Source organism: Dromiciops gliroides, chromosome 2, assembly GCF_019393635.1.
Source record: "Dromiciops gliroides isolate mDroGli1 chromosome 2, mDroGli1.pri, whole genome shotgun sequence".
In the NCBI taxonomy this organism is placed as follows: domain Eukaryota; kingdom Metazoa; phylum Chordata; class Mammalia; order Microbiotheria; family Microbiotheriidae; genus Dromiciops; species Dromiciops gliroides.
Window position 1 is genome coordinate 556,831,807 of NC_057862.1, and position 23,426 is coordinate 556,855,232.

Genomic DNA, 23,426 nt, shown 5'->3' on the forward strand with positions numbered 1-23,426 from the left:
TCTCTCCCTCTCCCTCTCCCTCTCCCTCTCTCCCACTTTCTCTCTCTCTCCCTCTCTCCCACTTTCTCTCTCTCTCTCTCTCTCTCTCTCTCTCTCTCTCTCTCTCTCTCTCTCTCTCTCTCTCTCTCTCTCTCCAGGTTCATGTGTGGAGACCAGCCTTATATGGACTGATCACTCCAGCTATGGCTTATTTTTTTCTTGCCACCAGACACCGCACACTGTGCTGCAGCCGGAGCCCGAAGTAACCGCACTTTGGCATCGTTCCTGGAGTTACAAACTGTTACTCAGACCAGCAGCCCGCGGGACTCCTGGCTTCTTCTACTGAATAATTTTTTAGTCTTTTCGAAGAAAATAGTGGATTTTTTCCCACCCTTTCCCCACAGTTATATATTTTTTAAATAAAATCCAACACCCCTCCCCCATTCTCCCCTTTCCCCTCCCCCATCCCCCACCCACCCCTCCCGTGTGAGTGTGTGTTTCCGAAGAACTGCGGATTGACAAACTGGTGTTGCAACTTTCCTGCATAAATTGCCGGGCCCAGACCATGTCGCTGACCAACACAAAGACAGGCTTTTCGGTCAAGGATATCTTAGACCTGCCTGACACCAACGATGAGGACGGATCGGTAGCGGAGGGGGCAGAGGAAGAGAGTGAGGGATCGGAGCCTACCAAGAGAACCGGGGTGCTGGGACCGAGCGCCCTGGAAGCAGTACAGACCCTGCCCCTGAAAAATCCTTTCTACGACAACAGCGACAACCCCTATACCCGTTGGCTGGCCAGTACCGAGAGCATCCAGTATTCCTGTAAGTAAAGAAACTTCACCCTAACAATCCTCCACCTCCCTCCCCTTTTTTCTCCCTTAGACCAAATGTGGTTGGACAGTGGAGGGAGAAACTATTTAACACAGCTACCCCAACCCCAACCTAAACCAAGCCCTAAAGTATCGATTGGGGGGGGGGCATCTATTAACTCTTACCCTTGTTTTAAAACTCCCCCGTCTCAAGAAAGGAGACTGGGATATCTGGGGACTTATGCCTTGGATTCTTAAAAATTCTTTTGAACTGGAAGGGAAAAGAGGAAAAGGAGGTGAAATGCCCTTCTGAGGGTTGGTATTTGTTACAATTCAGTTTTGGGGGCCGGTGACAAATTGTAAATATCTCATTATTGAGGAAAAAGATCACTAAGTATATTTACACTCCCGTGTTTGAGGCTGTGCGTGTAATATTGATCTCTGAAGGAGTCTAAGATGCAGATGGGCGTTCTGGGGGTGCTATAAATAGCCTTCCCGTTGTTCAGACACAGAGGCCGCTTTGTGCCGAGCGGGGTATCCGTTGGTTTAGAGACAGTCCAGAAAAACAACAACAAAACACACTCAAAAAATGTCTTAAATGACAGAGCTGATCAATGACTGAATTGTGAATTTCTTCTTTTAAAAATCAACCCACGTCACTTCAGAGAGGAAATCACCTAAGGGTGCCCGAGACCTCCATCCTTTGGCCCCCTTTCTTTCACTTCTCCCCACGCAAGGAGAGAAGATATCCTCATGGCCATTTTCATAACCACTGGGAAAATGAGGTGCCCCCTTTATTCCCACAACTTCCCCAGGCCCCGTTATCCACCTGGAGAAGCTAGGAGCACACCCGACGGCTCTGGCAACCTCCTGGGTAGGGCTGGAGTTCGCCAGGGAAGGCAAGGGGGTTCTTTCCCAAATGTCCCCAACTACAGAGATCAGTTTCTTAGGTTCAAAAGAGGATTGTGGTTAGAGAAAGGGAGTCAGAGTAGGGAAAAGATAGGAATGGGCCTAAATCCTTCCCCTCGACGCCGAATGGGATGAGGAGATTGGGGCACAGGGGACGGTTTGAGGATAAGCAAGCTGCTGCCTGGGAGGGCAGAGGGCCCCTCTCTCTCTCTCTCTCTCTCTCTCTCTCTCTCTCTCTCTCTCTCTCTCTCTCTCTCTCTCTCTCTCTCTCTCTCTCTCTCTCTCTCTCTCTCTCTCATGCTTCTCTCTTTTCCTGCCGTCCTTGCCCACACTACCCTCACCCACCCTCAACCTTTCCTTATATCCTACTTTCCTACTTCCCCCTCCCATACCCTCCCTCTGCAGTGCACGGGCTGGCGGCTGGGGCGCCCCCGCAGGACTCCAGCGCAAAATCTCCGGAGCCCTCGGCCGACGAGTCGCCGGACAACGACAAGGAGACCCCGGGCGGCGGGGGGGAATCGGGCAAAAAGCGGAAGAGGAGAGTGCTCTTCTCCAAGGCGCAGACCTACGAGCTGGAGCGGCGCTTTCGGCAGCAGCGCTACCTGTCGGCTCCCGAGCGCGAGCACCTGGCCAGCCTCATCCGCCTGACTCCCACGCAGGTGAAGATTTGGTTTCAGAACCATCGCTACAAGATGAAACGGGCGCGGGCCGAGAAAGGTATGGAGGTGACCCCCCTGCCCTCCCCACGCCGGGTGGCCGTGCCGGTCTTAGTCAGGGACGGCAAACCCTGCCACACGCTCAAAGCTCAGGACTTGGCCGCAGCCACCTTCCAGGCCGGCATCCCCTTCTCCGCCTACAGCGCCCAGTCGCTACAGCATATGCAATATAACGCCCAGTACAGCTCCGCCAGCACCCCCCAGTACCCGACAGCGCACCATTTGGTGCAAGCTCAGCAGTGGACTTGGTGAGACAGACGCCCTAGCCCTAGAGAGAGAGAGAGAGAGAGAGAGACTCAAGGCTCCAAAACAAATCCCACTCCACTGGAGGACGCTATTATTATTATTATAATTATTATTATGGAGTTTGTTCTTGGCCTTTTTTTTTAAGGGAGGGAAATGTTTTTAGTTCCTTGGGGTGGGGAAATCCAAGGACTGTGTTCCCTCTTTTTTGTTTGTTTGTTTGTTTGTTTTTAATTTTGGAGAGAGGGGTTTTGGAGATCTGGGCGCCGTGTTTACAAAAATTTTGCGCAGTCCTGCTTACTTGCCACTCCCCTGGGGAGAGGGGGGAAAGAAACCGTCGTCGTCGTCGTCGTCTGAAAAAAAAGAAAGAAAGAAAAATAGATAAATTTCCCTCCACGCAAAATAAAACCCCTCTGCTCTCGTGGTTTTTTTGTAAAGTATGTTGTGTGCCGTAGACATGTTGTCAGTCGTCTTCTTCTGAAGCAAGTGGAGAACACTTAAAATAGAGGATTTTATTTCTCCTTTTTATAAGAAAACTTTAAATATTTATGGCCATGTACACATTCTGACAACTGGTAGCAGGTTCTTTCTTTCCTTTGCTCCCCTCCCCTCCCAGTTTTCTATTTGTTTGTTTGCTTTTTGTTTGGGTTTGGGTTTTTGTAAATATCGGTGATGAATGTTGCCAAAAGTAACCTTCAGGGCGATCTTTCTCTTCCCCCTCCATTCCCCACCCCTACCTTCTTTTCTTTATTCTTTTTTTCTTTTTGCCTGGATGCAAATATGCCCCAAATATTAAAAAAGAAAAAGAAAAATGTAGAAGACATTCCCCCCCCAACCCCTCCTCATAATTCTCGGGGCCCTGTTCACGGGAATATCCAGTTCAGTGGTTGTGTACGACTCCAAAAGGAGCGCTGGGAGATTTTCGATTTTTTATAAGGATTTTAATAAAAATGCTGTGTTTAAAAAAAAAAGAAAAAGAAAGAAATCGGCCCGGTTTGTCTGACTTTGTCTCCAAGGAGCAGCGCCTTGCAACGGGAGGGAACCGGGACACAGGCCGCAATCCCAGCCTGAGTCGCCCTGGTAGTGGTGGTGGTGGTTGTGGGGGCGGGGATGGGGAGCGGTACGGGGGAGTGAGGTTAAGTGAGTAGTGAAGGATTGTAGAAATCGGGATACTGGGAATACCTTTGGGTTGGGATCTACAAGACTGTAAACTGGGCTTCCAGCAGTTTGGGGTGTGAATTTTTCCCCTTCTCTATCTAAGGTGTTGTCTCCTCATTCCCTCTTTTCCCTGCACCCTGTCCCAGGCGAAAATACATATCTATGTACTTGATCTGGGTTCTTCACCTCAGAGAGGCTTCCCCAGTGTCTGAGGTATGGAGATGGGGGTAGCAAGTGATTTGCGAAACCCGGCAGAAGTGAGGGGAAAGTCCCTCACTCACCGAAATCTACGAGTGGCTCCTTCAGACTGAGAAGCTTTTGACGCCACTACACTCAATGACTTTCACTTTGTTGGGATTGACTTACCTCTTACTAAAGGGGTGGGGGGAGAGAGAGAGAAAAGAAGTTACTTGTTGGGTGTCTTTCTATTCCCCATTCCACCCCTTCTTTTTGTGATCGAGCTGTGGAGAGAGGCATAGCAGATTAGGACGACTGAGGCTTGAGCTCGAGTGCGGTGTCCTCTTGAAAAAGGTTTAGCGCCCATGGCTGGTAAAGAGCAGGGGAGTTGGTGAGATTAGGGTGGAACTGAGTGTTTCTTAGTGAGGAAAACTGAGGTAAGGAGGGCTTGCCCTTCCTGAATTTCCGTAGTCCTTTTGCCCAGATTCATTCGTCTTCATTGCCCTCTCGCTCTAATAGGAGACCTATTTCCATTTCTATGTATAGTGTACTAGATATGGGTAGGATGTGTGGATTGCAGAAACAAAAACAAAAAATAAAAACAGAGTTTAAGTATGTGTGTGAGAGAGTGTGCGTTGTGATAGCAGTAAAGAGCGGAAAAGGGATGGTGACGTTGATCCCTTATTTCAGATCTGGCGCCTGCAAAGACGGGGATGACCGTGGGAGAATAGGCTGGTGGAAAAACGGACATTTTTGGTCTCTATGAAGAAGGGGGCTTCCTTCTTTGTATTACTTTATTTCATTTTTCAATCTGTAAGCTCAGAGAAGATCCCCTTTCCAGATGCTCCTGCACATTTTGCTATGTAGGAGGGGAATAAGTAGGGGCAGTCGGATCTCGAAGTTCTCCTTTCTTCTCTAATGCCCTGATTTCAGAAAATAACCTGGACTTCTGAAGGCTTAGTGAAGAGCGGGGAGCTTTTACTCTTTCTGATTGGAAGTCAGCACAGATTCTGAAATTGTATCTTTCTCCCTGGGAGTTTCACAAACAAGCCGGGACTGGGAAGAGGGGATGTCTGTGAACGCCAAAGCAAATGGAGCAGTCCCAGATGACTTCCTCCTGTCCTGGCTCTTGTTGATGATCAGATTTAATTCAATATCTAAGGCAAACATGATTATCTGTAACCAAATCTGCAGGCGTTCAATAGCTCCCGCAAAGGGAAGGTTATTGCATGTTTTTCTCGCTTTATACACAGCCCTCTGGATAATTGAGGGCTCAGAAGTCATTCTAATATTCCGTCAGTTCAACCTCTCCCCCAAAATGTATTTCTTAATCTGGAGAGTGGGGTGGTTCCCCAAACTCTGAAGTTATCTCTTTGTTCTCTTGATTGACTTGGAAACCTAAAAGATTCTCTTTCTTTTCTACACAACAGAGGGAAAAGTCGTTTGCTTGCCTTTAAAAAGCCATGATATTTGTCCCAGAAAGAAAAGTTACCCCAACTAAATCCTTTTAAATAATTAAAGGGGGATATATGAGTGACTAGAGAATCAGCTTCTATTTAGACCTTTTTCACAGTCCTAGGGGTTTGTCTGATTAGAGTGAACCAAAGAGAATCAGTCCTCCCCCATCCCACCCCCCAAAATGGAAGGGGATGTAATCCCGAAGAAGTTCATTGAAAATTAACCAGGTCATTATCTTAGATAGGGAGAAAAAATATTAATCAATTTGTGCTACTTCTAGCTGTATAAATGTGAGAGGTATCTAGAGGAAATCTTATTGTAAACTTCTAAACTCAAATCTGATTTAATTCCCTTAATATTTTCCCTGTCCAATATCAAAAAGAGGTGCTCCATTAAATAATAGATATCTGTGTGTGTGTGCGTAATTTGGCAGCCAAGTTGAGCAGAGTGTGTGTGTGTGTGTGTGTGTGTGTGTGTGTGTGTGTGTGTGTGTGTGTGTGTGTGTGTGTGTGTGGTGTTGGGAGGGGGGGAACATGAGGGAGGTGAGCAGGCTCACCACTTTTTTCCTCTGGGTCCCTATGAAGTCAATAAACCCGCTGAAGTCCTGTGTGGCCCTAACCCCTCTGGCCTTATATTTCACACGCAATGGAGGCAGTTTCTGCAGTCTATCTTTGCCCAATCTACAGTATACATCACAAAACAGCACAATGGGGGAGGCTGGGAGCTGAGGATGTTAGAGGCGTGCATATTAAGGAGGGAGAGAGAAAGGGACTCACAAGGGACAGAGACAAGGAAAAAGGGAGAAAGACGGTGCTACACTCCCCCCAACCCCCCCCCCCCATCCTCCCATTTAGTGGTATTCAATTCGTTTATCAGGAGCAGTGAATCCCGGAGTCAGGCAGAAGTCTCCTGGGGGTTTTGTTGGTCCTGTCACTGGGTCCCATTGTGATTCTTGTTCTACATGCTGTATTCCATATGGACAGCTGGGCTGAGGGAGGGCGAAGAGGGACCTTCACAAAACCCAAATTGTGTCCAGCTTTCAAACCCAGTATTGTTGTCTGTGAAAGGAAGACGCATTAAAAATTCGTGCTATATCTATTGGGGGGGGGTGGCAAAAGGAAAAAAAGCCACCCTGTCTTTGATGGCTTCAGAAGGCCCCCGTGCTGGCCTCTATCAAGTTGCCTCTCCTCTCCTCTCCTCTCCTCTCCTCTCCTCTCCTCTCCTCTCCTCTCCTCTCCTCTCCTCTCCTCTCCTCTCCTCTCCTCTCCTCTCCTCTCCTTTCCTCTTCTCTTCTCTTTTCTCTTCTCTCCTCCTCTTCCTTCTTTCTCTGTGTCTCTTTTTGTCTCTCTGTCTCCTCTCTCTGTCTGTCTCTCTCTCTTACGTGCTCTGTGTGTGTGTGTGTCTCTCTCTCTTCTCTCTCGCTCTCTCCCTCTCTACTCTCTCCCCCCTTTCCTCCCTTCTCTTTCTTCTCTCTTCCCTCTCTTCTCTTATGAAATTGGCTTTTACTACCCAACAGAGTCCACCACCTTTCAATCGACAATGTGCTTGCCTCCAAACCTTCCACTCTGGAAGTTCTAGGCTCCTCTTCTCAGTGCACAGGCTTCTTCTGGCTTCTGGACACCACTGATGATAAGGAGAAAAGTGGTTTTTAGGGTTTGGCCCTTGGTCCTGCAATGTCTCCTTTTTTCTTCCCTTAATGTTCCCCAACTTAAAAAAAGAAAAGAAAAGAAAATCAACCCCTCCTGCGACCATATTTTTTCAGACTCCTGCTGAGGCCTATTAGAAGTTTTCAAGTCTTGGTCTGGGGGAGAGGGCTAATTAGAAGACTCCGGTGAAGGAGACAAGGAAGCATGATGAAGTAAGTCCTCAGGAGCCTTGTTGAAACCTAAGCTAAAATTGACTTCAGATTCCTGGGCTAGAAAAGAAACATTCTTCTTCCCCCTCCCCAATAACATGCCATATAATCTCAAAAGCCAATACATATACAGCCATTCATAGTGGAGGGGACAAAAATATTAGTAAAACCAGTTCAGTCATATGCTCTTCCTACAGTCTGGCAACAGGCAGAGAGCCAAGTGCCCCTTTTCCTTGGCAAAATGTTCAGATGTCCAAAATGGGAAACCAACAAATTATTCCTTCTTATAATTCACTGTTGTCCTCAAAATGTTGCTGGTGTTTCTATTGTGACAGAGACTTTTCCCAACATTTTTTTCCTCCCTTGGATGAGAGTGGAGTGGGTAAGGAATGGCCCTGTTCAATAATCATTTCACTTCCTTTTTAAAAAATACACAAAAGGATATTTGCACAAATCAGAGAGGAAGGGAAAATAGAGGTACAAGGAAAGATGGACACAAAACTTCTGAGGTTGCTATTGTCCTATTTTTATCACTATGGGTGGACTTTACAAGGTGGTTTTATTGGCCTTTATTATTGTAGGTAATGTAGAATCATTGTTTGTACCATCTTTGCATGCTGAAGTGAAAAAATATAGATAAAGTAAGCAAAGCAAGTAAATACCTGGCCACTAAAGGATTGCTATCATGAAATTAAAATAAACTAAAGGACAGTTGCAATGTAAAATGAAACATCCTTAAGTGAATGGAGACCAAAATGAAGGAAATTCCAGTTAATCCTGTGCTTTATGTTTAAATATTTCTCTTCCTTTTCCTGCCTCTCCTTTTCTCTTCCTATTAAGAAAAATCAGATAACCTGATAATGAGTGGAAACCCCTCTAAGCCATGGAAATAACTTATTTTCCTTACCTATTGACAGTTGAGCTTAGTTGAGACCTGGTGTGGATTTCTTGAGTCTTTTCAAGAGTCTGGTCATTGAAAAGCTAATCCAATATTTACCAAGTATAAGAACAATTCTCAGTTGTATTTATTAAAGGCAGATCACTAAGTGATTACTTGGGAACGTAAAACAAAGCCCCAGTTCTTGGGGAGGGTTGGGGGGTGGAGAAAATTATATCTTGCAAGGGGTCCCCAACCCATTCTTAGAGGGGAAAGACCATATGGATGATGTATAAGATACTAAGGTTTTCCATTCCTTAAGTGGTGGTGTGGATTAGATATTGTATTGTGCAATATTTCAGGAAATATGTACTTGTGGTTTCATGAGAGCCGGAGCAGAGTGACACTCTAGACCGTGTCGATATATCATCTTTTATCCAGGATCTGCAAATAAACCCCTGATCTCTCCACCGCATTATAGCCCACGCTATCTTGCCTAGGAAACGATCTTAGTTTTATTGCTTTCCCCTCCCTCCTCCCGCCCTACCCCTACCACCTCTTCTGGGTGTGTGTGTGTGTGTGTGTGTGTGTGTGTGTGTGTGTGTGTGTGTTTTAGGCTTCGATTTTTTTTTTCGGTTCCGTTATTAATAAAAGAGGCAGACATCACCGCTGCAATCAGAAAAGCGGGGGGTGGGGTGGGGGGAGGAATCGCCATCACAAGCCTCGCTCGCGCGAACACACACAAACCAACCAACCTTCGACCCCTCTCCAAACCCTCTAAAACAAGGGTTGCCATGGCGCCCTGCGGCCACCGGGAGGCAGCAAAGCCCTTCTGATCTTTCAGCGCTGGTCTGCGACTCCCTGGAGATAAATGACTTTACATCCGTGCAATAGATAGAATTGGCCCGCAATTCTGTGTGTGTGTGTGTGTGTGTGTGTGTGTGTGTGTGTGTGTGTGCAACTGCATAATAACAGACATTAGACCATATCAAGTAAAACTGAAGCTCTTTCTTTAGCTGGCCTCAGCTATTCCGGACTCAAAGAGATTACCTTAGGGATTTAACTAGAGATTGTTATGGATAAATTCCATCAATCAGCATCTATCTATATAAAGATATACTATGAATTATGCTTTCTCTAGGAATTATGTATACGCTGTCAGTGGACAGCTGTGGGTCTTGTAGCAGGAAAATTTGGGTTCAAATCCTTTTATTACCTGTGACTTTAGACCCCTCTCCTATCTCTACAGTGTTCCAAGCCCCTGAGTTACAGGCAATTGCCGACCTGCATCTGTGGAGGAAATTTCCACACCAGGAGCTCCCCTGCACTGATGACGATACAAGTCCTATCTATATCTGTTATTTCATATATGTATGTAATATAGTTAAGGAGATATATTAAGTACTATGTGCAAATACTTTTCTAAGTGATTGGGATACAAACAGAAAGCAAAAAGAGATAGGGACTGGAACTTGTGGTTTCACTGGCATAGGGATCTCCCAGATGAGGAAATTCTCTTTACCAATCCAAATCAGTACCTTCTCAGCACCTTAAGAGAGTCATTGGGAGTTTTGTTTTGTTTTTTTTTTTTTAATTTTATTTATAGCACTGAGAGATTGACTTGCCCGGGACCTTCACAGCTAATCCGAGTCAGAGGTGATTGATCCCAGAACTAGCACCGAAGCCGACATTTTATCCGTGACTATGCCACTGCATCAGATTGGAATAATGCAAATTAGAGCTAAATGTAAAAAGCTCTGGCTTGTATTAACTGCTTTTCTTTCTCCTTTTCCATTATTTTCATCTTCCTTCCGATGAAGACTCTCCCCTCTCATGTCTGAAGGTATTCTATTTTTGTTTATTAAGATGCTACTATTAAAAAGGGAGAATTATTATGGGAAAAACACAGGCCCCTGAAGAGAAAGGATGAAGCTGAAAAGGGAGAGGGAAACACTCCAGATGACAGCAGTTTGTTGTAGGGCTGAGAGGATGGTTGACATCGATGCTCTAGGTTCACTCGGTGATGAATATTGTATTGTTTGTTTGTTTGTTCTCTGGGAAGCTCAGAGGAGTCCGGTATAGGGCCCGGAGACTCCAGAAAGGAGCCTGAGCGGCTACACCGCAGCTCCAAATCCCGGCTCCTGGCGATGTTCCTTCTGCTGGGTTTCGCCTCTCTATACAAATTCCAGCACTGGCTTCAAACATGCTGAGCGGCAGAAGACGCCCCTCACCCTGGGAAGAAAAAAGAAGGAAAAGTCTTCGGAGAGGCAGGTGCCCACGCTCCCTTCCTGGAGATGTGGCTTCGGTCGTTTCTCCTTCGGGCCTCTGCTCCAACCCAGGGCCCAGCTTTCTCTCCGCCCCGCGTCTCCGCGGAGCTTTGCTCTTTCTTCTCTCTGCTATGCCGCCAGGGGGAGCCGCTGCACGCGGGCGCTCGGGAAGGGGGTGGGGGCGGGGCTCTAGTGCGGGGGCGGTGCGGCGCGGTGTGGTGTCCTGCGCCACGCGCGCCCTGTGAGCCGGAGCTTCATTCTCTCGCCGCCCTCGGCTTCACGGATTCGAGATCCCCAGGGGCCCGGGAAATCGAAAAGCGCACTAGCAAAGACGCTTCGGTGTGGCTGCATACCGGAGCTTGGGGAGCTGCTTAGGCGGCGGAAAGGGTGGAAATGATCGGGTTGGAGAACAACACCACGGCGAGCAATCCCGCCGCTGAACACCCGTTTCAATGTGAAACGAAGTTTCAAAAGGACTGAACTTTCAGGCTTGACCCGCTACTTCATAGCCTAATTATGTTTAATTGCTACCCCGTTCCCCACCTATAAAATGGGGGTTTTTGTCTTCAGATTCCCCCTGACTTGACTTTCCTCGAATAAGCATTGGGTCCAAAGCCACTTGAGCCGACTTGAAGTGGATATTAACCAGGAAAGCTAGGCGCTTGCGTTACCGAATGTGGCCGCGGGGTGGCGCAATTGCATAAGGAAAGGGAGCTTGCAAGACAGGTGCCCCCCCCACCCCCCATTTCTACATGTAAGCAACTTTTTGAATAAACAGAAGCCTGGCCTAACAGTGAAAACTTCTCATTTATCCTCCCTTGTTTGTTTTTGTTTGGTTGGTTTTTGCCATTCTGGTTGATGGGTGCTTTTACAGGTGGAAACAGACTCTAATTTGGGGGAAATTTGAATTCCCTAGAGATGTTCTTAACCTAGGTTCTGAGGATCCCCAAGGGATTTTCATTAATTTCACTTCGTTTTATTTCAAAGGGTCTGTGAACTTGTATGGGGAAAAAAATGCATCCGTACTTATATTAACTTCTAATTGAAATTTAGCATTTCCTTCTACTATGAATGTAGGCAAAAATCATTATTCTGAGCAGGGGTCCATAGGCTTCAACAGTGTCAGAAAGGTCCACAACACACAGAAAAAGTTAAGAACTCCTCCTGTAAATATATTTAAACTTGGAGAATATAAGCGTTCCCTTCTATTTCTTTTTTCTCCTCTCCTCTTCCCTTCTTCAGTCTGAGGATATAATAGATTCTAAAGTTTCTTAGTTCCCGGAAGACTTTACAGATAACATCTGGAATGAAATACACTCCCTCCATTTTATATATGAAAAAAAAATTGAATCACAAAGCTACTTTAAAAATTAATTGCTTGATTTCACACATTAAGTCAAAAACCAAATCAGAAGAACTGCAAAGTTATTGTAGATAAATTCTTTATTCTAACCCAGGGAGAAGAATGAGAATCAACCAGCTGAAAACAGCAAGAAAAAGCCAACTGTTTTCTTATTTCAGGATTTCATCTTTAGCATTTTACTGTCATAATTCAAACAACCTGGTTTAGGGGAAAGAGTATGGAACTTGGAGTCAGGAGTCTGAACTCTGAAGCTTAACAAGTATCTATGTGACTTTAGATAAGTAGTTTAGCTCCTTGAGTCTCAGCTTTCTCATCAGGAAAATGGGAATGCTAATACTTGCAGGATTTGATAGAGTGGTCTTGAGGGAAATAATTTTGTAAATCTTAAAGCAATATATAAATGTAAGGTATGATAGTAATAAGTTTAGCATTTATATTTCACTTTAAAGTTTCCAAAGCATTTGACATATATAATTTGATATGTCTAACAACAATGTGGAATTAGTGTTACCTTCCTTTTACTGATGAGGAAACTGAGGCTGATAGGAGTTAAGTGACTTCTCCAGGGTCACACAGCTAGGAAGTATCTAAGGTAATATATGAACTCAAATCATCCTGACTCCAGGTGGAACTGTGCAACCTAATATGTCGATAGCCAAGTTTAAGTAAATATAAAACACATTACAAAATTCCCAATCCTTACCCCACACATGCACACAGTAACAAAAGGAGTAACATAATACCAGAGCAGTTTTTAAATTGTCATCTGAAAAGCCAAAGGAAAAAAAAAAACAGAGAGGAATATTAAAGGATCCTAGCCTACCCAGGGAAAAACATAGCTTCATGTTCTGCCAGAGGCAGCTGGGTGGCAGACTTCTCTAAGCAACAAGGAGGATCACTAATTTGGCTCCCATACTCTCTGATGGTTGGCAGGCTTTGCTATCTCCTTGTTCTCTCTTGAGTAGTTTACAGAGAAGCTTCCAAACTTTATGTCTCCTTATTGGAAAACATTATGTCTCTGTTAAAACTAAATAACTGACAAAAGCCTATAAGGCCCTGGGAAGCAGTGTAATAGAAAGAGATTTAAAAAGACCTTCCTAAGAGGCAGATTCAGTTGCTCATTAGCCAGATGACCTTGACCAAGTCATTCAACTTGATTGTGACTGGTTTTTTTCTGCATCTATGATTCCATTGATGTAATGATTTCAAGCTGAGGAAACCCCTTTTACTAACATAGATCAGCAAATGTTCTGGAATTTAGTCACAGGGAATTGTCTAGAGACTGAGAGGTTAAGTAATTTGCCCAGGGACACAGAGCCAATATATACTCGAGGTAGAATTTGGACCCAGTTCTTCCTGATTTTGAGGCTTACCTTCTATCCACTACTTATTGCTTCTCAGAAGTTCCATATTGGTAAGAATATGGATTCCACTCCTCTGGAGAGTTTATGAGGTAAGTAATATTGCAAATGTAAAGCAAGTATACGCTGAGGTCCCCCGGAAAAGTTAACTAACGTCTGATTATTACTTTCCTAAGTTATCTTTAACTCCTCTTATGAGGAAGAGATAGTCAAAAGACATAATTCTCTTCATATAATTATAGATCCCACAATTTGAGAGATGTGAAGAATTTCGAGAGAGTTCCAAGAAGAGTTTCAGAAGGATAGTTTAGTCCCTGAATTTCTAGTCAGGACATTTCTTCATATCTGGGTCCCTGCCATTTTTCCTTGATTCTGTTGTCTGTAATTATACATTGGATATGGAAGACTTAAGGTACACTAAGACTGTTTCTTTCTTTTCAGAAATGATTGTGGAACAAGGAAAAATTAATTTCCTGCCCTAGTCTTGATCAAATAGTAAAGACATTTTTTTTTCTTAGTGTGGGCCTGGTCTCAGTGGTAAAGACCTTAGATTTAAGAGGAAAGGTTAAATGAATTAGCATAGCATCACATACTGAGAACTAGAAAGGAATTTGGCCTTCATTTAGTCCAACCCTTCATTTTATTGATGAGGAAAATGGCACCCAGAGAGGTTAAATTCTAGCCAAAAGTTGAACAGGTAGTAAATGAAAGACTTAAGATTCCAAAGCAGGTTTTTTATTTCAAATCAAGTGTTCTGTCCACAGCAGCATCTGGGAAGGGAGTGGGGAGTAAAGGGATTAGCTGAGTAAAAATGTTGAATACTTTGGAAGGGAAAATGTGTAGAAGATAGTGACCTCTATACCTAAAATTAGAAGGACTTTGTTTGTTGGGGAAAGGGCATCCAGACCTATGATTTCATTGGTGTATGGAACCATTAATGGGAAAATATCTCTGCCAATGCACCTGTGATTTATGGTCTTAGTTGCCATGGGCATTAAGAGGTCAATTTATTTTACCCACTGTCAGAGAGCTAGTAGGTCAGAGGCAGCATATGAATTCACTTCTTCCTGAATCTAGCTCCTGTCCTCTTTGCCAGGGCTTCTTAAACTTTTTCCACTCTCAACCCCTTTTCATCAGAGAAATTTTTACATGACCCTGGGTATATAGATATATAAAATAGGCATACATAACCTTTTACCGTTGCCAAATTTTTCATGACCCCCACATTCACTTACATGGCCTCATATGGGTTTGAAACCCACAATTTAAAAAGCTAGGCACTAGGGAGCAACTAGGTGGCGCAGTGGATAAAGTACCACCCCTGAGTTCAGTAGGACCTGACTTCAAATCTGGCCTCAGAAACTTGATACTTACTAGCTGTGTGACCCTGGACAAGTCACTTAACCCTCATTGCCCTGCCCCCCCCCCAAAAAAAGAAAAAGAAGATGCTAGGCCCTATACCACATTATTTCTCAAAAATTAGAGGTACTGAGCCTGTTACAGCAGAAAGACTTTTAAGGTAAATGTCCTAAGGGGGGCAGCACAGCACGGTAGATAGACTTGGAAGTCAGGTCAAAGCTGGATTTGAATCTTGTCTCTGACACTTGGGAACTATGTGATCATGGGCAAGTTATTTAATGACTCTAAGTCTCAGTTTCCAAATTTGTAAAAATTGTATAATAGCATCTATAGATTTTGAGGGCCAGATAAGATAATATACATAAAATACTTTGCAAAATTTAAAGTATTACATAATTACCAATTGTTATTATCCTGGTTGTAAAGTTACTATAGAATAACTAAAACAAGTTACACCTGAGGAGAACTAACTGAAACAAAGTAGAGAATACTAGACCTGAAGTCAAGAAGAGGAGTTCAGATTCAGCCTCAGACAATTACTTGTTATATGAACCTAGACAAGTCACTTCACCTGTTTGCTTTGGTACACATTTGTAAAAGCTCCCATGGTTGTTGTGAAGGTAAAATTAGATAATAACTAAACCTTAAAACACTATATAAATGCTAGCTACTATTATTATCAAGTAATTGAGGGACAATGTAGGAGGTTGTTTGTCTGAACTGAATCATAGACACACATATTAACTTTTCGTGGTATTTTTATGGAGGTCAAGGAGAGGTTTGTTTGGTTAATTTTTAAATTAAAAAAGATTAGCCAATGATATTTTACATTATTAATTCATCACTTTTCCTCACCTTCCTTTTCAAGAAAAAAGCTAACAACTCCAAATTTAGAAAATACTCAACATCACTTAATTAAAGCAACCTTCTCCCTGCTGTTTAGAAACCTGTCTTCCCCTCTAGGCCTTCTGCTAACTTGGATATCAGTCTAATAGGTTTCCTCCTCCAATGCATCTAGGCCCTCCTGAAGAGGTTCTGTTTTTTTGTTTGTTTTTGGGGTTTTTTTAGTGAGGCAATTGGGGTTAAGTGACTGGCCCAAGGTCACACAGCTAGTAAGTGTTAAGTGTCTGAGGTCGGATTTGAACTCAGGTACTCCTGATTCCAGGGCTGGTGCTCTATCCACTGCGCCACCTAGCTGCCCCCTGAAGAGGTTCTGAAGAAAGAACACCTGGTCTTCCTTTTACTGCCTCAGCTGCAGTGACCTGAAACTCAGACTTTAGAGCTAGAGTGAAGAGAGTCAGGTCAAAGCAATACAGATGTGAAGTCATTAAAGCGACCATTATAGGAAGAAATGGTAAAAAGTCTATTATAGATTGTGTAGTCCCTACTACAATTTCTGGCTCACATTTGTCCACAAAAATACTTAGATCTTCCCACTCCTAAACAAACAAATAAAAAACAACTTCTCATTCTACTATAATCCATCCAATTACTTTCCCTTGTCCTCTTCACTCCTGAACTTCTTGAAAAAAAGACACCAAAATTTAACACCTCCATTTCCTCAATGCCATCTTCCCAGCTCCTTATACAACTGACTTGCTATTCTTCATTCTACAGAAAATGCTCTCAGCAGTCGCCAATGAGCTACAAGTCACAACATCTCATGGCTTTTTTTTTTTTGCAGGACAATGAGGGTTAAGTGACTTGCCCAGAGCCACAAACCTAGTAAGTGTCAAGTGTCTGAGGCTGGATTTGAACTGAGGTCCACCTGAATCCAGGGCTGGTGCTTTATCCACTGCACCACCTAGCTGCCCCATGGATTTTTTTTTCATTTTTTCTTTCCAGATATTTCATATAATTCCTTGCTACATACTCAACCCACCAGGAAAATTAGATTATTCTCCTTCCCTCAGAGAGAGGCACACTCTCCCACCTCCATGCTCACCATTCTCTGGACCTGTCATTTGCCCTCTCCTCTTTCCCTGTAGAATTGGCACCTAAACCATCTTTTAAGGTCAGACTGCAATGTCTTTCCTGGGAAACTCCTCTCATTCTCCAAGTCATTGGAGCCTCACAATCTTATCTTATAGATGGGGGAGTGAATTGACTTGCTCATGATCACATAGCAGATAAGTGTCATAGGCAGGATTTGAACCTAGTTCTTACTGACTCAAAATCAAGGACACTTTCTGTTTTGCCCCGTTTTCTTTGCATGAAAGTTTCTTGTAAGCAGGTTCTGTTTTGGGAGATCATAAATTTTGAGTTGCAAGGAACCTTAGAGGTCACCATGTCCAACCACATTTTACAAATAAAGAAACTAAGGCATAGAGTAAGTGTCTGAGGTGGGATTCAAACTCAGGACTTCCTGACTCCAAGTTCCATGCTCCATCTACCATACCACACTTCCTCTCATTTTTTTTTTTAAACTTTGTATCCCCAGCACAGAGCATGGCAAATTGTTATTGATTCATGAATGCTTGTTTTTACATTGTATTTTCTTGGGTAATTGCTGGGGTATAAAGAATTTGATCCCTTTTTCCCTCTGCCCCATAAAAGTTGGAAGAACCCCATCATTCCATGCATCTATAAACAATTATGGAAAAGATCTTTAAATTTATTTACTCTGAGTCCCTCATTTTATTTTATTTGAATTGTTATTTTTTGTGGGGCAATGAGCGTTAAGTGACTTGCCCAAGGTCATACAACTAATGTCAAGTGTCTGAGGTCTGATTTGAACTCAGGTCCTCCTGAATCCAAAGCCAATGCTTTATCCACTGTGCCACCTAGCTGTCCTCTCCCTCATTTTATAGATGAGAAAACAGGTCCCAAAAGGCTTGTGACTTGTTCAAGATGAACAGAAGGGGATTTTGAGCCCAGGTTTCTGGCCTCTTCTTAGCACTACATCAAATAGAAGGAGGGGAAAAACAGACTCAGGTGCAGGGAGCATGGTACTAAAAAACTGGTTTTTGCCACATAGAATAGCTTCTGTGGATGGTGATCATCAGAACAATCCAAGTCATTCCCCTCCCTGTTCAAGAAACTCTTTGGCCTCCTCCTTCCTCCAGATTATAAAACCATTATCATTCCAGCCTACATTTCCAGTTTTATTTCACAATGCGTCTTCCACCCCAGCCAAACCATCCTGTTTATGATATTTCATCTCCCACTTCTCTAACTTCATGCAGCTTAATTTCCTTTTTTTCTTAATAAATATTTTAAAGTTTTGTTCCAAATTCTATCCCTTCCTCTCCCCCCCCAAGCAGTAAGCAGATATAGATTATACATGTGCAAGCTTTTTTTAAAAACATTTTTTTTTGCAAGGCAGTGGGGGTTAAGTGACTTGCCCAAGGTCACACAGCTAGTAAGTGTCAAGTGTCTGAGGCCGGATTTGAACTCAGGTATTCCTGAATCCAGGGCCAGTGTTTTATCCACTGCGCCACCTAGCTGCCCCCATGTGCAAGCTTAATTTCTTATGCCTGAATGCACTCCCACACCTCCAACTCAAAGAATTCCTATCTTCCTTCAAATCTTTTCGCCTCTCAGCTCAAGTGCTACCTTCATACAGAAAACCTATCCTGATCCCAAATTTGCAATCCCCAGAAATTATTTTGTATTTAATCTATATAAATGTTTACTGACAATAGAATGTAAGATCCTTGAGGGCAATGATTTTTTTCCCCGGGCTCTTTGTATACAATTTAACACAATGCCTGGAATGCTTAATAAATATTTGTGGAATTGAAGTTGATACTACCAGCTCACTACCCACTAATGACAATAAAGTCAGTAATTAATCATTATTCATAGCTCTTCCACTGTTCTACACAAACCTTTATTTAGCACTAAAAAGGAACAGCTTGGGGAAAGGAGTCTCATCACTAACTCAGGTACTTGACCCTAACCCTAACCCTAACCCTGCTGTGTGACTGTTTTGCATTTTTATAAGCCTATATAAGGAAGCTAGATATTTACCAGAAGACCTATGGAGGCTAACTATACTGTTTGCCCAGATTTTAAGAACTTACATATTAAAGGTTTATTATGAGCTTTCCTTACAATCCTCCTTTTTTTTTTTAGTGAGGCAATTGGGGTTGTGACTTGCCCAGGGTCACACAGCTAGTAAGTGTTAAGTGTCTGAGGTCCAATATGAACTTAGGTACTCCTGAATCCAGGGCTGGTGCTCTATCCACCTAGCTGCCCCCTACAATCCTCCTTTGAGCTAGATAGAATAAATATCACTTTTCTTATTTGACAACCTAAAAAACAAAGTGAAATAATTTGCCCAAGGTCAGCAAACTAGCAGAATTAGGATTCAAAACCAGGACTTCTGGCTCCACGTTCATCCTTCTTTCCGCTATTTTTTAAAACTCCCATTAAATTGCACATTAAAGTTTATAAAGCACATTATATCTGTAAATTCTTCTTATTTCTCACAACATTATAAGGTAGCCACTATATGTATTATTATTGCCGCTTTATGGATGAAGAAACTGAGGCTCTGAGAGTCTAAATTATATTCCTAGGATCATACAGCTAATAAGTGTCAAAGGCAAGATTCAAACTGCAGACTCTCCTTACTCCAAGTCCAGAGTTTTGTCTATATCGTAGCCCCTTGCTTCCTGGAGTCCTTTGTTCAGTGCCTGAAGTACACTATTTTTCTACCATGTGGGTCCCTGGGAAGAAAAAAAAAACAAAGAAAATACAAACTTGAATGACAATAGGTAGGCACCTATTAGTGCAAATAATGAAGCCTGTGAAGTAATCACATTATTGGAATTCAAACTGCACATTTCCATTGGGCTGAAACCAATGACCATATATTACATAATCATAACATCAAATAGTTCAAATTCAAATACATGGAATCACTTCACAGGTTTTATTTTCATTATTTGCACTAATCAGGAACTAGCAATGTTATAAAGCGTGAAGATCTAGAATCTTAGAGTTTGGAAGGAACCTCAAAGACCATTTATTCTAATCCCTTTATTTTACAGATGGGTAAAAAGGGGCCCCAAAAGTGAAATATTTTACCCACAGTCACATAGCTCATTGAGTTTTGTAAAGTCAGAACTAGCTTAAACCCAGGTCCCTAGACTCCCAAGCCAGAGTTTTTTTCCAATCTAGCACTCTATCCTAAAATGTGTGCTGTTTCACATCTACCAGGCTACCTCCTATAACTTTTGTTCCAGAGAAATACTTCCATACTTCCATGGATCTATGATCTTGTCAACATAAGTGCCCTCCTGAGATACAGATCTTATTCCAGCCATGCCAACCTATTCTGTTTCACTTTAGTCCATGTCTGTCGCAAGTCTCTCAGAGATCCGCCTAACATGGCATGAGGTAGGAGGGAGGATTTCGCCTTATGAAATCTCTTACGATTTTTAGTACCTTCTGCCCACTTTGCTATCATTTTGTCATCATTACTACAAAAGTACTATGGGCCATCTTGTATTTTATTTCACTTTGTTTCATTGTTGCCACAGCCAAAGAATTCATAAACAAGTATCCAGCCTACTGGTGATGAGTATCTCTCTATAAACTGTATTAGTTATCAGAAAACAGATACAATCTGTAGTCAGGACTGTCCTAGCAAAGCCTTTCCAGCACGGTACAAACTGTCAAAGCCTGTGCTTCCCTGACATAGTCTTCAATCGTCTCTGGGCCACAATCTTACTGTGGCATTTCAGCTGCTTTATGGTCAAGTTCTGGGAGAGATGAGAGAAGGGAGGTAGCAGGAGTCTCTTTGGGTCTTAAAATGCATGTGTATTCGTGATAAAGTAGCAAGATATTTGCTGAAGCATTTACTCCCATTGTTAACCCTTCCCCATTCCCATTTTCACTCTTTTTTATGGGCATAATGACATTTCATAAAATTAGACATGATATCAGCAGCAGGAGAAAATAATTTACCAAGGTAAATTGAAATGCTGCACTTGATGCAAACACCCTTTTAAAGTTTGCCACCCTTATCCCATGCAATTAGGGAAAGCAATTATGAATACTCTGTTGTCAAATATTATTTTGAGATCTGTCCTAGTTGAATTGAAAGGCCTCTAATGGAAATTTTGTAAATAAGCCTGGAGAGGCTCCACATCCAGGGTAGCTTTGAAACAATCATCCCAACTAGGTTAATTAATCGAATGTGAAAACAGGATAACATTCATCACCTGACAAAGGAACATGATGAGTTCAAATATGTATGTTTAAGAAGCACATCCAGTAGCAAGTTAAAGGAGTAAACTGAATAATAGGTAATGTATTTTTCTCTGAATTCTCAGTCATATTGACTTTAAGAGTTTTAGTTCAACCATGGAGTTAAAAGGCAAAAGGCATGGAAAGAACTTTATTCAAGATTATAAAATAACAGACAAATAGAACTGAAATGTAGCAGGAACTCATGAACTCTTCAATCTTTTACATTTTACCCCTTAGATTTCTAGTGCCCCTGTTTTCTTTTTGTTTCTAGGACATTATTTGGGCCATTCATGGTTAATAGAAAGGAACACGTCCACCTCCATCTCCCATCTTTTGTCAATAGCATGATCACTTCCTAGCTAACAAAGTCGGAAGCCTAGTTGTCTTCCTTCACTTCTTTCTACTTTTCTCTTATAGCCAGTTTGTTTTCACATGTTGTCAGTTTTTCCTTCATGTCTCCCACACCCATGAATCCTTTTCTTTCCTTCCTTACCACTGACAACACATAAGTCCAGGCTGTCAACATTTTCTGTTTAGACTATAGCAATAATCATCTAATTGGTCTCCTGTTTCTCTAATTATCTTGTCAATTCAGTCCATGTTATATATAATTGCCCTATTGATCTTATAAAAATATTGATTTTTTTCATATCATTATCTTGGTAGGTGCCTTATTCCCTGTCTGCCTCTACCCAATTGCTTCCATTAAAAAAAATCCTTCTGGGTCTCCCCACTGCCTATAGAATAAAGTGTAATTAATTTAGCATTCAGGGACCTCCATAATCAAGCCCCTACCTAATCTCCAACCTGATCCCACACTAAAAGTCATCCACTCTGGTTAAATTGGCTTACTTTCTTTTTCTTTCTTTTTTTTAAAAACCTCACCTGCTTTAGAAACATTCCTCCCTCACTGCATTTGCTCTTATTGTTCCCCCATCTGGAATTCATGCCTTGCCCATCTTTCCTTTTTCTTTCCTTTCTTCAGGTTTCAGCTCAACCCCCAACTCCTTCATGAAATCTCAGACTTCCCCATTTCTCAGTGATTATTGCCTCCTGTAAATTCCTTCCTCTAGCACATATGTATACATGTTAGCACTTATTTTTACTTATCTTTTTGCATATTTGCATTTTTTTTCAAAAGAGGCTTTAAATTGCTCACAATTGGGGATTGAGTTTCTTTGTATCCATGGTGTCTAATAATGCTTTGTGTGTGTATGGTGCTTTATAGGTTAAAAAATATTTACAAATTTTTTATCTTGTTTGATTATAACAATCCTGAGAAATAAACATTTTTACCCTCATTTTGCAGATAAGGAAACTAAATCTCTGAGAAGTTGTGACTGCACAAAAGTCAGTGCTAGTAAGTGGCCAAGCAGAGACATGAACCCTGGGTTTATGAATCCTTCTTTAGTGCTCTGTCTTCTATAAAAAAATGTCTCTGCTAAATGTTATACTCTTAGAAAGTATAAAATAAATGTTCTTGGATGATGTTTTTTTGAAACTAGCTAGATCTTTATCCAGAATGAATCTAAGATGAATTCAATTAACCCAGACCTTTGTTTCTAGTCAGCTCTTCAACTAATCCAATATTTATATTTGTAGTTCTAATATTCTGTTTCCACAGGTTCTATCAGTACCAGCACGCCTTCTGATAGGCTTTTGTGCCAGCCTGTATTAGACTGACTTGTGGGTGTGATGAAGGACTCAGGGGCATCATCACTTTTAAAAGGGAGATGAAAAAGTCAGAAATAACCATCCCTATCCCTCTACTTGTTTGTCAATATTATATTTGTTCCAGCCAGGCAGTGTCCTGTGAATCTCAGCTTTTTGTCCTTTGCAGTGCTGGCTTGTAGGAATAGAGAGATATGCAAACCACACCAATCCTCCAAAGATTTTTCAGTATCTGAAAAGTAAAGGGTCATGGAGTTGGAAGATCCTGCTACCAGGCTCACCCGTGCAGCTGGAATCAAGAGAATCACTGAAAACTTCTGCAGTGGTCATCAAGGCTGGTGTGCACAATCTATTGTGCACTACTTCCCTGTGTCCACCTCCTCCTTGAAGTTACCTGTGCTTCCTAGCTCAGAAGACTCCAAACTGTAAGGGAAATTAGAGGTGGAAAGTGACAGTGTTGTTGCATCCTATGATTCATGTGTGTAATTTTAACCATAATTTTACTAATATAATTAAACTTTTAAAACTCTGAACTTGAGCCTGAGGTTATTTATGAATTACATGAACAATATAATAGGAAACATACATTTCTACCCAATAAGATGGGGGCACATGAGCCAATGAAAGTAGAGCATAGGAATAACGGAAGTCATACTTGATAATTTTGTGGGGCTAGATGGTCAAACTACTCCAATTTATAATTGTATTCTGTTCTTAAGATCTCTAGTTTAAGATGAGTTCCCGTTATACAATTCTTTTAGGAGAACCACAAGGAAGAATAAACTCACAGTGATGTCTTGATTAACTTCATGAAAAGTAAAGGAGATTGGGAGGGGGGAGGGAGGAGAGGGAGGGAGAAAAATTTGAAATTGGAAATCTTATAAAAACAAATATTGAAAACTATTTCTACATGTAACTGGAAAATAATAAAATACTTTTATTTTTAAAAAGTAAAGGAGATTTATACAACTTAAAATGTAATGTATTCTCTACATATGCTGAAATCTCACTAACTGGTAAA

At 42.2% G+C, this 23,426-nt stretch overlaps 1 protein-coding gene across 2 annotated transcripts; it reads left to right on the forward strand.

The window, feature by feature from the left end:
• The first annotated feature begins 475 nt into the window (after positions 1 to 475).
• NKX2-2 (NK2 homeobox 2) lies at positions 476 to 22,840 on the forward strand. 2 transcript variants are annotated; one of them, XM_043981486.1, is made up of 3 exons: positions 476 to 803; positions 2,105 to 2,416; positions 22,575 to 22,840. In XM_043981486.1, exons 1-3 carry the CDS (start codon positions 545 to 547, stop codon positions 22,646 to 22,648), a joined length of 645 nt encoding a protein of 214 aa, XP_043837421.1. In that variant the 5' UTR covers positions 476 to 544; the 3' UTR covers positions 22,649 to 22,840. The 2 variants fall into 2 exon arrangements, with proteins under 2 accessions (XP_043837421.1, XP_043837420.1); XM_043981485.1 differs by lacking the exon at positions 22,575 to 22,840 and having other exon boundaries at positions 2,105 to 3,618.
• The last annotated feature ends 586 nt before the right edge of the window (positions 22,841 to 23,426 follow it).